Source organism: Lissotriton helveticus, chromosome 5_1, assembly GCF_964261635.1.
Source record: "Lissotriton helveticus chromosome 5_1, aLisHel1.1, whole genome shotgun sequence".
NCBI classification, from domain to species: Eukaryota; Metazoa; Chordata; class Amphibia; order Caudata; family Salamandridae; genus Lissotriton; species Lissotriton helveticus.
In genome coordinates, this window is record NC_136065.1 from 173,270,459 (window position 1) to 173,287,942 (window position 17,484).

The following is a 17,484-nucleotide window of genomic DNA, read 5'->3' on the forward strand; positions in this document are numbered from 1 at the left end:
GAATCGCTATTTATTCCTTAAAGTTCGCTATTTAGGAAATGCAAAAAACTTTGATGATACATATGGCGGTTCATCTCTAACAAAATAAGAAGCATAGGGATACATTTATGATGACTGGCGCATCACCAGGGATGTGTTAGTCATTCTGTGCCGCTGTTCCGTCACCTATGGTGTGCTGCATTTACAATGCGGCGCATCATGGGGCAAAAACAGCACAGATGCGTGATGTATCTGTGCCGTAAAGGTGGCGCATTGCTGGAGTTGTATCGCAAGTGTGATGAAGCTCCAGCAAGGGTCGGGGGTGCCCCTGTCGCAGGGTTTCTGTTCTCACACAGAACTGTGGACAGAGGATTGGAACCTCTGCGAATTAGGGTGTCCCAAAACTCACGTTAGTAATCAAAAACTCCTTAGCAAGCTAGGTACAGTGTCACATTGGATATAACAAACTCTCAATGTTTAGACAATCCAGAATATGAACTTATAGTACCTCAGGATACGTGGAACTCATGAACAGTCGATCGTTATATATTTCTTAGAAACCAGAACATGGAGTTAAGAAGAACACATGTGTATTTGAAATGTTTATTTACTAATGCCGTCTTCTCAGGCGTAGTACCTTAGATAATACAAGTACACATATTATCAGTAGCAAAATTACCAGCATAGTTACTAGTACATAAAAAGCGAATGGTGATAGTATGTTAACATGCTGTAAATGAATAAGAGTTAGCAACACTTATAAGCAGCCGCGGGCCGTGGAGGGAGTTACGGTGAGGCAGGGAGGCGGGGAGGGGGAGAAGCAGGGTGGAGAATACAAGTACACATATTATCAGTAGCAAAATTACCAGCATAGTTACTAGTACATAAAAAGCGAATGGTGACAGTATGTTAACATGCTGTAAATGAATAAGAGTTAGCAACACTTATAAGCAGCCGCGGGCCGTGGAGGGAGTTACGGTGGGGTGGGGAGGGGGAGGGGCAAGGTAGAGAGGGCTCCACCCTGCTTCTCCCCCTCCCCGCCTCCCTGCCTCACCGTAACTCCCTCCACGGCCCGCGGCTGCTTATATCTCACCCTCCCTAATACACATATTATATTATTTGCTAAGAAGGTCTCTTTGTGTTGGTTTAGGGCGTGCCCATACTTTAGTGTCTTAGATTTGAAGGAATCACATCAGCATACACCAGCTCTCTCTTCATGTGAACCGCATCAACTGTTGTGTATGTGTGTTCGGCAAAGCAATATAAAACCCGCCTCATGCCCAGAATTGGCAGAAGTTGCACTTATGTTATGAGTATGAAGTCGTGGAGATCAGACCTCATAACAATTCTGTATCGTGTTGTTCTTGAAACTTTAGCACTCGCTGTACAGATATAGTTTAACAAGCAAAGCAGATAGTAGAGCAATAACATATTATTCTCATGTAAACCACGATGAACTACTAGGTGGAAAGCTAAAGCAACAACTAAGTGTCGTGTGCAGAAGTTGCAAAAAAGGAAAAATGGCGTTTAAACCGGTAATGAGCCCATGCTAACTTAACACGGTGTAAAGATATCCAGGACCTAGATGACACCTCCCCATGATCCGGAAACGAACTGTATAAGATAATAGAAGTGCCATCTCATGAGAGCAGATTGCAAGTTTATATGTGGACGGTCCGCAAGGTAAAGCATTAAAAACTAGGAAATTTTAATGCTAAAGAAAAATAAAACAGCCAAGTACTTTATCGAGTCTTAAGCCAATAGGCAAGGTAAATAATAAAAACTTGACAAATAAGTCAATGAATTGTCAATGAAATGCTAGTACTCAGCATATCAAACATGAAAAAGGTCTATGACATAACTGTGTATGCAAAATAAGCTGCAACAGCCTCCAATAGGAAGTCACCGTCTTCATCCGAAAACAGTTCAGCCATCCAATTTAAAAGCGGAAAAGAACATACGTGCTCTCCCAGCACCGGATCCTCTATCACCATCAGAGGACAGCTCGGTGGGTTTTCAAGAAAGCTCTGTTCCAAGAAAGACTGTGCTGCCGCCAGTAAATTCCAGGGACCAAGTAGTCCATGCATCAATGCCACAGCCATAATCCTTTCGCCAGGACAAACCAACTCGTGAGTAATGATAGGAGTCATCAGCTGATTAAAGTCGACGTCAGGAGAAACCGGTCCGCAGAGACACAAATCAATGGCCCAATCGAAATCACAGGTCAGGCAGTGAAATACAGGCTGGACACAGGTGAAGTAGGAGAATCGAAAAGATAATCCATATGCCGTGCTTAATATCGCCAACGGCATTGTGCCATAATATTCTAGCATGCGATTGCGGAACAGTGTCAGCAGCTGCAGGGTGGGAGGTTGCATAGGAGGGACATCCATATTTAAAAATGTAAAAAAGCACAAGAGCGTCCGCTGGTAATGCAAGTAAAAATGCCAATCCACGAACCAGAGTGGAGAAAATAGAATGAAAGGAAGCAGGGATGACTCCAAAGATTTTCTCAAATGAAGTCACGAGACCACTGGTAACAACTTTAAAAAAGTGCGCCAGGGTCTTTGTGGAGGATGCGTTAAAGATAGTCGGAACCATCTTGCTGAAATTGAAAGGCAAATCTGAATTGAAAAGGGTCTGCACCTCTGTACGGGTGTTCGCTATGTGAAGCACGAAAGTTTCACGGGCCGAACTCAAGGCCACCTCTCTCTGAGACAAAAGAGCTCTTATTCTTGCCATGCCGTTGAAATCTGTCCCAAGGTTGGTATTTGTGGCCAGATTGAAAACTCCCTATGTTCATGTGTGGGAGGAAATAGAACATTTCTGCAGCAAATAACCCGTTCACTTACTGTTACGATAAAAGGAATACTTTTAATTAACTCAGAACAATCTTCATTATTGAGCATCAAATAACTACCATTTTCCAACAACTTGAACGTGGGGATGATAGCAGGAACTGGCGTGCCTTGCAACACGCAAGCCATATTTGGTCGGTGTTTGTTGCATGAACCGTGTAACTGTATGTGCCTACACATTAGTGAATGATCTGGCGTCTCAGTGCATTCCTCTCCATTCAGATAAACTTCTTGATCATCTTTGAAACATCTGTATGTGTATGGAAGCGACCAGACCTCATGAAGAAAAGCACTACCTAAAGGTTCATAACGACCTATTGGTATATATTTCATACAATTTGAAAACTTATATAAAGCAAAAGGCAGCGTTATTAAACCGTGGATAAGGCACGTTGCCAAAAAACCCGCAATCCTCTGCTGATGATGTCACTGAGCATGTCATGAATGATGTAATATGTGACATCATCAGCAGTGGATTGCGGGTAATAGTATCTCTAGTTTACTCCCCTATAGCTGTCTTTCTTTTAACATAAGTGTCTGTTTCCTTCCCTTATACTTACTGTTTTTGGTTTGCTTCTGGTTCGCGTACCGGCGAGCGAACTGGGAAGCGAACTAAGAGAAATAGAGGTTGGCACAGTTCCAAATATTGTACCAATTTTTTAATAACGGGGAGGTAGTTCTGAAAAGAACTTTATTTTTTATTGTTTTTGTTGTTTTATATTTTTTTTATTATTTTTCGGAACATTTTTTTACTTTTTTTGAATTTTTCTGAACAGTTTTATATTTTTTTGGGTTTTTCTTGGAGGGGGCAATGAAAACGATTCATTGTAAAGGGCTCAACAGGAGCAACAAAACAAAAAAAGAAGTATTTATTATTTTGGGCGTTTCGTACAAACTTGCATATGATAGTCAATAGCTCTGTTGATCAGAGTGATGCTTTTTTCTCCGTAGGAAATGAATCCATCGCAAAATACGCAGATGTGTTTTACTTCACCAAATTTCATTTGTATATTTGGCACCATCTTCCTGCCCTCTGGTCCCGTTACTTCCGGTACAACAGATCTTCTGGCCATAATAGGGAGATTATCTAGGTCGTTCCGAAACTGTGCAGCACTGTAGTTGTTAGGATGCCACCTAGTCATATGGCGATGCATTGTGTAGTTTCCGAAACTGTATTTTTTCTCGGTTCCTCTGGACAGTCTATCTTGACATATAAGGCAAGTTACGTATCTTGCATTTACTTTTTTCTGACCTTTGGGAATTTTAAAAAATTGCCAAATGAAGTTTTCTTTCCGGTGAGACGTCCTGGGCTGCTCAGGCAAAAACTGCCTCTCTTCGTGCTCGTCGTCCTGTTCCTCTTCTTCTTCTTCTTGTTGAATTATAACTTGAGCAGGTGGTCCACTCTTCCTTGGATGTGGTGGAGGTGGTGGGGAAGCACCAGCTGAAGCTACTAAAGAAGCCATTGCTCAGTGATCACAAAGGGTCTTTCTCTCACAATGATGAAAGTCAGAGTGAGGAAAGAAGGAGGGATTTTCATCATTTGGGAAAAACAAGAGTTCTCAACCAATCAAAAGTGTTCATTTTAGATTATATGACCTAGTCTTACATCATTAGGAAACCAAAAGTGAAATGAACCAATGAAAAGTGTTATTACCAAGTCACATGACTTGCTGTGTTTACGTTAAGCGCTTTGCAGGGCCTCCCGGTTTGCTTCCAGAAACCTGCGCTTTGCGACTCGCTTCGCGTACCAGTTCGCTAACGTAGCACGTCATATGACGTATCACGCGACAACGTGAAACGTCATGCGGACGGGAGGCGTCACGATGTTGTTTTCTAACGCGGCACTTGCGGTAAAGAAACGTTTACCGGCTCGCGGTCTATTTCGCGGCATCAAGGTCAGCTAACGGGAAGCTTCCCGATTCGCGAAGCGGGAACGAAGAAAAAAAAATATTTAAAAAAAAAATTATTCATAAACATATAAAATATATTTTTGGATTTAAAGAAGAATACATTTTACAGCTACAGATATTAGCTGTTAAAAAACCAATGAAATTCACAGAAAAAACCATAGGTTATAGACCATATATAGTTAGGAATTAGCATTTACAAAACCTTGAAAATTCACTGAAAAAACCATAGGTTATAGACCATATATAGTTAGGAATTAGCATTTAGAAAACCTTATTTTACTCACACAAAACCATTGAAATTCCATATATAGTTAGTTGCACTAAGTATATATCGCGCACCCGCAATCCACTGCTGATGATGTCACATATTACATCATTCATGACATGGTCAGTGACATCACTGATGACATCACTGATGACATCTCATTTGACATCAATGACCACATCACTGATGATATCATTCATGTGACAATACAATGCATCTCCTCACATTTTAATATAACCTCTGTTTCACCCAGTGTTAAAAAGAGAGTATAATTTTTGAAACCATTGACACACCAATACTAGTTACTACATACGCACTCACTGATTGCTACGTCTACACACACCTTCACTCATTCACCCATACAATCATTCATACATACAATCACTCATCTTTACAACACTATCATATGCACTCATACACCTATACAGACACTCACAGTCTGCCACTCATCCATGGAGTTACTCACACACCTAGTCAGTCCTGTAAAGAATCAATGACACTTCCATTTTCTTGTCTATACAGTTAAACATAGAGCACCTTACATTTTCAAACATATACTAACACATACTTACCTTCTTATACAATCATTGATACAAGTACAGATTGATCTGCACAGAGTCACACACCTCCCAGCTAGCCACACACACACTCAGTCTCCCATACAAATACTTGGGCAATCAATCAATAACCCATATAGTTACTCATATAGCTACTGATCAACACATGCAGCAGTTTACAGAACAACAGACATAATGATGCACAAATTAAGACAGTTTAGTCACTAACCCATGCACTCAGTGAGACACATTTAATCACTCACTCATACATTCAGTCACGCACCTACTAAATCCTTCGTCCAGGCAGTTATACATCTACTCATTCTTCAATATGTAAAACATATTTAAACTTTACAGAAACACAGTCAATGGATGATGTCATCAGTGATGTCATTTGAGATGTCATCAGTGATGTCATCAGTGATGTCACTGACCATGTCATGAATGATGTAATATGTGACATCATCAGCAGTGGATTGCGGGTGCGCGATATATACTTAGTGCAACTAACTATATATGGAATTTCAATGGTTTTGTGTGAGTAAAATAAGGTTTTCTAAATGCTAATTCCTAACTATATATGGTCTATAACCTATGGTTTTTTCAGTGAATTTTCAAGGTTTTGTAAATGCTAATTCCTAACTATATATGGTCTATAACCTATGGTTTTTTCTGTGAATAGATATATATATAGATATATAGATATATATATATATACGTGCACACACACACATATACATATTTCTTTATAGTTTGTCAGGTAATGTACTTGGGGCATCCCCCTTGTGAGATTTGTTAATAAATGTAACAACCAAAAACACCCCTCTGACCCCTCCTCAAATACTTTTACTAAAGCTTAGCACTCCATGGATTTTCTGCCTGGACAATAGATGCTTCTACAAGTGAGGATCTTAGTCCACATTTTGAACCCCTAAACAGTGAACTGAAACACACTCTCTTCTGGGGTAAGTCACCAGAGGCTCCCGTTCAATTGTTCTATGGATCCATAACTTGCTGGAAGGCTTTTAGGGCCCGGGCCCGGCAGATTAATCTTTCTTTTGAACTAAAAGTAGTTCCTCTTCAGTTACAGTGTGTGGTCAGACCAAATGGTTTTTCTTGACTCTACAGATATCGCTACACTGTTTTAAAATATGACTTTTAGAATAACCAGTACTGTACCAATTTCATCAGTGTACCTAGCACAGCTTTCTGCACATTTTACTGGTCGACTTTATACATGGAAGAGAAACTGAATTGATTCCTAATGACCTTTGCTTCCTTGCGGGTGGGGGCTAGGCTGGTTGATCTTGCGTCTATCGGTTGGGATCATGGTCATGATACACAACATTCTTATGTCTCCCGATCTTTCCAACTCTGTCCCCTCCTCCCTGTTCTTGAACAGGAATATGCAAGCAAAGGCACATTCCTGATGTATTGAGTCAATGTCAGCTCACCTAGCTGTTGTCCCAGGCCTTCACTATGCCTTTGTAACCAGCTGTTTAGTCTCTCCATTACTCTGCAAATCAAGAGTACTCTCCCACCCTATTATAAAGAAATAGCGAGACATCTTGGCTTCCAAAAAACCATGACTGGCCTAGTCACCTCATACGCTACTGCTCTCTTACTCTGTCAATATAATTCCACGATAAGTAGGTTGGTGGCCTAGCTCTCCATGTTGACCAGATTATTGCATGGCTGCAAGTTTTATAGTCATCAATGTATTTCTAATTCCTTAGACAGATTTATATATAGTGGTACCCACAGTGAAGGGCTAGAGAACCGTTCACTTTCAGGTTACCAAGCCTATTTCTGTTGCACTACAAGTAAGGAATGTATAAATGTGATCATCAGAAATTAAAAGTGCATTTTTTGATTGATTTAATATCTAGCTGGTGTACTGGGCACGGTGTCTATGAAACATCTGCCCATTTCATTAAGTTGTAGTCAGATGTAATCCTCTCGCTTCATGGTTGTGAGCTGTTTTGACATTTATCGTAGTAGGATTACCATATAAAATGTATGCTGAACATAAGTCATAAGTATTTCTGATAAACTCTAACTTTATATTTAATCGCTATTTATGTAATTATTAAATTATGCTGCATAATTAACATTGTGTGTGTAATTTTCAGTATACTTTAGGCGTTCCTTACATTTATGTGGATTTAAAGAATTAAAAAAGATTACTTTGCTGGCATTCCTGATAAGTATGAAATCAGAGCAGAGGGATATTTTTTTGAACATATTTCTGCATTAGGATGTTCTTGGACCCTGCTGGTTCTCTTGTTTATAAAGGAGGGCATCTGTCAAGAGAAGGAAATGAGACATGTTTCCAGTTTTCTTTGTGAGGTTTATATATCTGTTTATTTTCCGAGCAAAGTTTCTTCTGTAACTGCAATGGAGTCGCCTGTCTGTTCTGATAACATTCTCTGTTTTTATTAATGCAGATCCCGTTTATAAGGCAAATACAATGCCTGACTACTTATATTGTTTGTTTTGTCTAGGTTTGGTTTTCCAGACACATTTTAAGGCAACTTATACGTGACTTTTCTTTAAAACTGAGTGCATTTTTCTTATACGTCATTGTGTATTACAAAATTCGTGGTTAGAGCCCTCTATTAAGGCTATTAGTATGTTCTGCAGCCAAACAGTACCACAAAGTGTAGCATATAATTGTGTATTGCCAAAGCCAATCGCTCTCAGCTTTTGGATGTACCAGTGGTTTTGCAAATTTTACAGAGCATCAGCAAAAATATAAAAAAAAAAAAAAAGTTACCAGCAGTAACAAAAGAAAAGTCTAGCACTGTGATGTGAATGTGTGCGTGTGTCACCCTGCGTGTGCAAGGGAGCATCACGCTATGACTGCCCTAGGATGATGTATACAGGACATGACTGGCATTTAAAACGTTTTCTTTTTAAGATTACCGGTCCAAGATGGTGGACGTTCGTGAGGCGGCACATAGAAAACAAATAATCATAGTTGCACAATAATCATAGTTGCACAAAAGTATGTTTACTGAAGGGAGCAGCACACTAGTAAATTGCTGCTACTTTGCTTTTCTAAAAAGCTAAATGCATACCTATGTATATCTGAGTGTAGGGGTGAAGAGAGCTGGTAAATGCAGCCAAAGTGCGACAGCGAGGTGCTTGGTTATTAAACAATAAACAAACAGGACTTGGAGAAGTGCCTGAAGCAGCCGGTGTGTCGGGGTAGGAGCCCAAAATGGATAGAGTGAAGGTGTGGGGACTTGAAGGGAGGAGCAGCTAGCAAGTGAGAGGCAGTAAGAGAACACATGCACTTCGAGTGTGCTATAAAAAACCCTGAAAAAGTAGTTAACTCAATGTAAGCAGTGGAATGATGGAAGTCCTCATTCAAAAGGATGGTAAAGAAATTATAGTTCAAGGGTTGGACAAGAAAAAGGAAACTGATAGAATAAGAAGTAAGTAAATACGATTGACTAGAAAGCTAACCAGTGATGAACAATGTGCTGACCTAACACACTCTTTACATATTGGCATTGTCCACAATGAGTCTTTCAACAACCGACAGCAGCTAAAGCTGTCTATAGGCGAATCATACTGATCAGGCACTTATTTATTACTCCCTCAACCTGTCATTAGCTCACAAGGCTGCTCAGTGAGCTTGGGGTCCATTGCCATTATCTGTGTTTGACACAAGTGCAGATCCTGATGGCGCATTTGCAGCCTTTCTTCCTTCCTAAGGCAAATCAATGCCCCCACTGAATTGGGTAATGTGTTCCACATTGCTACAAAAAGGCTAAACTTAAGTAGCAAGCATTATAGGAAAAATAATACCAGTTCCTATTATTATTACCGTTGTTTATTTTTGATTATCTTTGTTCGTGTTGTTGTTTTCTTGGTAATGCAACGCAACACATTATTGGTTAAAATGTTTCATTTTCGACACTGCTTGCTTACTGCACACATTCCCACTCTGGATTCTTTCATGATTTCCTATGTGTGTTTTGCTGCAGTATTATCCTCTTTTCTCCCATTGTGCATCCATCTTGCTTTTAGTCTGAAATTCATTGTGTTTCGTCCTGGTTATGCGATTGTGGTTACTGGCAGAAACAGTTTGCTACTCCATGCCAAATGACAGCCCTTCTACCGATAAGGTATATTGTTGCTGTCTTGGCATCATATGTGCATCCACGGGAGATTGTCTGGGGGGAAGGAGGGTGGTGTTAGAATGAGGAGAAGATGAGAGTAGGAATCGTCTCCTAAAAATAGATTAAACTAAATGATGTATGTTACAGCCTCACCCGTAAGCTCGCAATTGTATTGTCATTTAATTACAATTATATAACACTTAATAACCCCGAAGAGGTGTTTGAGAGGTTTATGGCAGGTAGCATGCTACACCTTATCCCAAAGTTAGTAATTAAACTACTGATTATTATTATTGTTAAATTCCTGCTTATTGTTTTTTGTTCTGTACTCTGAGGGCACTAAAGCATTTCCTCCAGTTTCTAGTAGTGGAGTAAGTTAATAGAAATGAGGTGTAATTTTTAGAGAAAAAAAAGATACATTATTAGGGTGGAGTCAGTCAGTGATTGTAAAAGTTGAAAGGAGATGTTACACAGAAGAAGGAATTGTGATTGATGGAACTGGGCTGAATATATAGGTTAAAAAATGTTGGGTATGGCATGAATGGTTAGTTTACTGGAGTATAGCAAGGGAATAAGGCAGCAGTCATGTGGAATGGGGTACACTCAGATACACAAAAGCAGGGAAATGATGGATTGTAAGTAGCGTAATGTTCAATTAGAAATGAAGGACCAAGAAAAATCTGTATTCATAAATCAGTATAATTTTCCCCAAAACTGTACCTTGTACCCCCAATTGGCACCTCTCTTGCCACATGTGAGACCCTTGTAAAAGGTACCATGGGGACCAAGGGCACTGTGGCCAGGGAAGACCTCTAAGGGCTACAGCACTTATTGTGCCACCCTTAGAGGCCCTGTACCTTTACACACACCCACACATTGCCATTGCAGGCTGCATGTTTTGGTGCAGAACAAAGTAAAGAGTTGACATGGCACACACCCTGTATACCTTGCCTACAGCCCACTGCCTTGGCATGGGTCAGCCAGCCCTTTAGCTGGGTGCACTATACCAGTTGTGAGGGTACAGGTGCATGAGCCCTGTACCCCTACAGTGTCTAGACCAATTCTTAGACCCTGTAAGTGCAGTAATGCCATTAAGAATATATGGTGCTGGAAGTTTGTCATTACAAACTCCACAGCACCGTCATAGCTTTACTGAAAACTGGGAAGTTTGGTAACAAACTTCTCAGCACATTAAACCCATACTGATGTCAGTGTGGGATTCAATGAAAAATGCACTCAGATGCCCCTGAAAAACGACCAGCCTCTGGTGGGTTCTCTGACTTGTACACACCAGCCTGCCACCACGAGACATGTTTCTGGACCTCTGGAGTGGGAGCCTTAGGTCTCTGAGGACAGAAACCAAGCCTTTCCTGGACCCAGGTGTTCACACCTCCCCCAGGCCAGGAAGAGCCATCTGTAGCAGGGTAGCTTCAAAGGCCTTGCAGCCTTTGTAATGCGACCCCCCAGCCTCTCCTGCTATCAGGAGCAGGCCCCCATCCTGTCTCCCCTCCTTTTTGGCGGGAAGACAGGCGGGAAAAATTCGCCAGCCCAGAAGGTGTGCCCACCTCTGCCAACCCCACCCCTCAGGTGGGGGAAGCTAGGTGAAGCCCACTCTTGAGTGCCCGCCATCTTGCAGATGACAGGCACTTTTTAATCAGGATTAGGGATTGTGCTCACTCCCCCACGTGGGGTGAGCACACTAAGGGTGTAGTCACCCAAGTCAGTAGCTCATTGGCTACTGACATCAAGACCCCCCAAAAAAAGGCACCCTAAATACAGTATTTAGGGGGCAGCCCTGAACCAAGAAGACAGATTCCCGCAACCTATGGAGAAGAAGGATGAAAGAAGATGCCCCGCAGAGGAGACTGCAGAGAAGAACTGACTTGTCCCAGCCCTTCCGGCCCGTCAGCAATTTCCAGAGATCCTGCGCCAAAAGTCACCTGGTCCTGCAGCCAGCAACCTCCAGAACCCTGGGAAGACTGACTGCCTTCAACAAAGACTGGATCTCCTGTGAACAGCAGCTTTGTTCAAAAGAAACTCACAAGACCAACTCTGAGCCTGCTGAGGACAAAGAAACATGAAGCTTGGAACCACCACTGCACCCGTCGGCCACGGCCAGAGTTTGAGTGGCTCACCAGTCACAGCGAGTTCCCTCAGCACTCCAGAATCTGAGTCCATCATGGGTAGATCCCTCCAGGACTCCCCGAAGTCGCCTGCAGCCTCAGTACTGAGTCTCCACCCCCTCCCTCCCCCCCCCCCCAACGCGAGTGGCCCGGTAAGTGGAAATCCAACCTCAAAAGACACCCCTGTATCCAGCCGCCCTGCACCCTGGAGAAAGGATTCCGAGATGCACCTACGTCCTACACAAATATTTAACCTGGTTGCTAGAATAATGCGCTGACTGGCAAGAGTTGCTGCTTAACACGCCCCGGCTCGTCCCAGTTTGCCTGTTTGAGGTGGCCAGTAGTTCAAACATCCAGAATGCTGACTGTGACAGAGGCCTGCCTGTTGTGTCAAAGCTGTTGTCTATGGTCTCCTATTCAGTGCCTAATATCCAGTGGTTTCTGATCATAAAGGTGCAGGACTCAACTTGGACAGAAGAACTGGCCATGATTGCCCCCATTATGTAAAGCACACATTGCCAAATCAGGCCATTTTCGGGTCGTTTTCCATGTTGTCATGAAGGAAACGTTCCATATGATTCTGATATGTGAAACTCCCATTACCATGCCAGTTGTTGCAATGCCCCATTACAGTGCACCTCTTCCGTCCGAGTACACCCCAATTAAAGGTTGAGTGTCAATACTTGGCTACTTCTGGGTGGCTATCGCCAAGGCAGACTGTCGGAGTCTGTGCAGACTCATCAGTGCTTGAATAACTGGGTCTTCCCTTGTGTGCCATAGGGGTGTCTGCCCCCAGTCATGCCCGACACTCCATTCGACACCTCCACTGTGCCCATGAAGGAAAGAAGCTGTTTGATTTTGTTTCTAAAGTGATTGGTGCTCATGTTCGATAAAATTGCTTGCTTCACGAGTCTCCGCTTTTTGTGATCCCTCTCCATCCGGGTTTAGTTTAGCCTGGGCTGAGGGAACCACTGGCTGCAGTTCACTGTGCTGGTATGCTATGCCTAGACACAATGAAGAAGAGGAGAGATAAGGCAATGCGGACCTCAGCCTATGCAGACTATCTCACCCCACACAGGAGTGTGGAATTAAAAAAATATCTACTTGTCCATGGGGCAGGTTGCTTCACAAATCTACTTGTCCTGTAACAAAATTCACTTATCCCTTTTGTGCCAGGTAATGCGGCAACAAATTATGGCCGCAATCTCATTATATAAGATCTCTGATATAGCGTCTCTGATTATGCGAGGCTCATACCATAGTAGGGTTTGAATACTAGCCATTCCCTTATGTTGCCACGTTTCCACAGATCTACATACTGGGGCTGAGGTAGTGGTAAGCAATAGTTCCAGGGTTGGAATGCCGTTTTGAGTCTGTGCAAACCTACTTACTTGCATGTATTAAGGATTTTCACAAACTCTTCTCTGATCTTTTTCCATACTGAGAAAGGTTGGAACTTAACTCCTGACCATGGCAGATGTGAAACTTCTTCCAGGGTTGGGAAAAAAGTGGTTGGAGGGAAAGTGAACTTGCAAACACTCAGATTTTCTCATGAGCAAATCTGCACATGCACATTTGCTCATGCTAAAATGCAGTTCACAAATATTTTCTAGGACTACTATTTCTTGGCCTACTTCTGTAACTTTTTGTGAATTCACGAAAGTTGTATATCTGCACTTAATACAAGGACATATACCACGGGTGCCCTTTTGAGACTTTCTTTAATAATTGGGCCCCTAATTAGGTCTGTGTTAACCATTGCCTTTTGCGTTGATTAAAATTCTCCCTCCCCCTCTCACCCTCTCTCTCTCTCTCTCCCTTCTCTTCATTATGAGTGACAGCACACAAAGTTGTTTTGTTCAGTGCCAGGAACTACTGTGGAAATGTGTGCTTTTTGAGGCCAAAAACAATTTTGGGTTTTGCCAAGGTTTGTTATAATGGTGAGGACCTGGAAGCTCTGTTTTTTACAAAAACCATGCCAAACCAAGTCGGACATTGACAAAACCAAAACGCTGACCAACAATCTCAGACCTGCTTGCTTTGCAAATGCATGTTTATTTTGTATGTTTCCCACAATCTTATTCATACTGGTTACACTGATTTTTCATTATGAATATCTTTGGGATATGCTAGCATACATCAACACATTTTACTAAATGATGTTGCAAAGAAATGGTACTAAAAATTTGACAGTAGTTTAGCCAAATGTTTTTTTTCACTTGCATTTTTTGTGAACATTTCATTTTGAAAGCAAAGACTCCTCTAGCTTGTTTAGAAGCCTCTGTAAATATTTGCATCTAATTAGAACACATTTTGGGAACATTATACATAGCCTCATATTGCTAAACTTTGAAAAAGTGGGTACATATTTTTATACTGGAACCACTGTCCGTAGTACATTCTGAACTTACAACATTTACGTGGAGCACTCACCCTAATAATAAAGGCTTTGCATTAATAAACCATAAATACAGGTTTGAACAGCATTAACACACGGACACAAATATTACCTTAACTGCAGACATTGCTCTTCCCTGATCCATAATGTGTTACTGTAAACTGGCAGCCAAAGAGTTTGTGCTATAAGGGGTTAGGCCTAGTTGTCCCAAGGACAAAATACACATTAAAACGTGCTGTCCTTGACCCCAAACAATATGTCCTGGGCGTCAGGCTATAGGAATTCCACATCCTTGCCCAGCAAGTGGTCCCTCAATGCCCGCAAGTCCAGTCCAGCCATGTTTTAAAATATTTTTACTCTGTGCCTCTGATACCTAAATGTAAATTGTGGTTGCTAACCTTTATGCTATATTTCCAAAGAAGCAGATTTACACCTGACACCGCGTCCTGTAAAGAGTATCGCAGTTATCTTTAAATTAATTAACTGTCATGTTGCTGAGATCTACAGGCACATGCATCAAAGGTTTTTGCAAGCGCAAATGGTGCGATTCGCAAAAATCGTTCGTTTGCGCCCACTATAAGACCTTTTGTGATGCATTAAAGTGTTAGGACTCGCAATTTAAGAAATAGCAATTTATTGCGATTTCTAAAATTGCAATTGCATTTAAGGAATCTCAATTTGCGATTCCTTAAATGCAATGCCAGAAGCACTTAGAAATAGCGAATTCGCTATTTGGGGCCGCAAAATACAGAGAAATTAGGGTTACATGCATCAAGAAATGCTTTTGCGAGTCCTTATTTTGCAATTATTAAGGAATCTCAATTAAGGACTCTCAAAAGCCTATGCTAGTAGGAATCGCTATTAAAATAGTGATTCCTAAACATTCCAATGGGCCTGCAGGCCCATAGGAATGAACGGGAAATTGCATGAACAATTTGCAAGTACCAATAGGCACTCGCAAATTGTGCATGCAATTTCAAGGGTGCAAAGGTGTCAAAATGACACCCTGTTGCAGCCTTGAAATTGTGATGGGCACCCATGTTGCACACACACAGCCCCCAAGGGCATGTGTGTGTAACTTGAAACCTTGAAAAATGCACTATAGTGGATTTTTTAAAGTTTTTGCAAAATACAGGCCAGAGTAATGTCTCTTGCGTCCCCAAATAGCGAATTCTCTAAGTGCTTCCAGCATTGCATTTAAGGAATCGCAAAAAACTAATCGGCATGAAGGAACTGGAAAATTTGCTTCAGCTCGAATACAGAAATGTGAGTTTCTACCACTTAAAAGCCAATCGTCGTTAATGTTATTTTGCATTCAGGGCAGATCTCGTAGGTGTAATAAAAAAGAAAAACAAATATTATAAATGTCGTGAATGTGAATTTCCTGGAGAATTATGATTAAAGAGAACTTTTTACTATACATGGAGAACTACATAGCTAAGTGACATTGATCCATCCACGAATATGGTCGGTGGTACCAGTAGTCTCTGCACCACAGATCCTCATTAAATGGATAGGAATTAAATAACTTTGATTGTATTTCTTTTCTCCAAGTCAATGGAATTTAGTCGAAGGTCTTGAGGGACATAATTGTTTGAGAATGTGAGTCTCATTCTAATCGTCTTGCAGTGAAGTCCCATTTCCCATCTGCTACAATGATAATGAATGTGTCCTTGCAATCACTGTTATTGCAATGGGACATCATACTGGCACTTTGATGTTGGGAAAGATCCTATCCAGTGATATCTCTCACCTATGGCCATGTCCGCAGAGGAGTACCGGGTGGAAATCACTCAGTCCAAAGTTCATCTGCCACGATGCTGCAGCCCCCTTGTTGGCATTTATTTTTGCTATTCAGGTAAAAAAACAAAAAAGCAAGCTATTGTTTCAAAGAAACAAAAGCCCAAAGACCCCTAAGCGTAGGCGGTTTTCTCTCTGGGCTTGCAGGGCCATTGCTTGTTTTCCTTGCCCGGTCCTTCATTGCGGACATGGGCAGGAAAAATATACACCTGAGAACTAACCTAAATGATGATCAGTTGGTGGCGGCTATACATCTGATAAGCTGCAAACATTGATTGACTGTGGCTTCAGCAGTGGCCAGTCAGTGATTCCTTCACCTCAAATTAGGAACGCGAATCACGAGTTTGGTGGGGCAAGAGAACTGTCAATTTGCCTTGATGCTTTTTTTCCTGCCAACGATAAACTGGTCCCCACTATCTACCTTTGGTCCTGTATCTGTTTTTAATTAATCTAATCCTGTTTTTACGGAGCATGCCAGATAAGTATTAGCTCAATCAGTATAATGTTCCTAATCATAGACCATGTTTTTGGGCTTCCTTGAGCGAAGTGCGCCCAGTTCAACCTTCAATCACAGGTTCTCTTAACCAGCATTACCACTGTATCGTGTGTTGATGTCTAGAGATGGTAATTGACTAACTTTTATGCTGTGTCTGGTTGGTAGAGTACAGCTGCGGCAGTGAAAGCTATTCGAGAAAGCAAAATGAACCTTAACCCAGAAGTAGATGGGACGATAATCCGAGTGCAAGTTCCTCCGTAAGCATTTATTTTTCTGCTTCTTCTTTAATCAGTCTGTGATGTTAGTTTTGATGACATTTCTCATTTAAACAACAATTATCTCAATTATTTTCCAGAAGGTGTAAATGGCAGTTAGTAGTACACTTGATTGTTGAAGGTACTCTTTCCCTCGTAACTGGTATTATGTTTTACTGTTTTCTACATTTCCACTCTGTAAAATGTTTTGATTATTTGATTTTATGTTCCCTTTTCAGCCACATTGAGAGTCCTTGTTTTTCTTTTCTGTATGACGGTCTGCTTCTTGTATCTATGTCGCAGTGTTGCATATTAGATTGAACAATTTATGATTTCGCTTTCTACAGTAGCAGATATCAGGGCACCAGAAAAACACACTGTCTGTGCAAGTTTGTGGACCGGAAGCCAAACTAACACAATCAGAAATTGTCTAGGTGCATTGTAATGACACTACGTCTTACTCCACTAACATTGCTTGGCAAGTCCACCTCTAGGAGATTCCCATCTACTTTGACATGGCTGTGGATTTTGACATAGTATATCATGCCATGCACCTGTCAACCGAGTATAATGTCAGGATCCCTGGCACACGCCCCCTCCTAACCTTCTGTCCTATACTTCCTGTTGTGTTCGTTCATTCGTTCTCTGAGCGCTCTCGCACAATGTCCCCTTAATTAGCATCCTCCAAAGCAATCCTTGAGGTTTTCTTCACTT

At 41.5% G+C, this 17,484-nt stretch overlaps 1 protein-coding gene across 2 annotated transcripts in view; it reads left to right on the forward strand.

Annotated features, from left to right (window-relative positions):
* MRRF (mitochondrial ribosome recycling factor) overlaps positions 1–17,484 on the forward strand; it is a 139,901-nt gene that overhangs the window by 92,108 nt on the left and 30,309 nt on the right. For both annotated transcript variants that reach the window (XM_078641973.1, XM_078641974.1), the window contains exon 6: positions 16,682–16,773. In XM_078641973.1, coding sequence (XP_078498099.1) covers positions 16,682–16,773 — 92 coding nt within the window. The remainder of the gene's footprint in view (positions 1–16,681; positions 16,774–17,484) is intronic.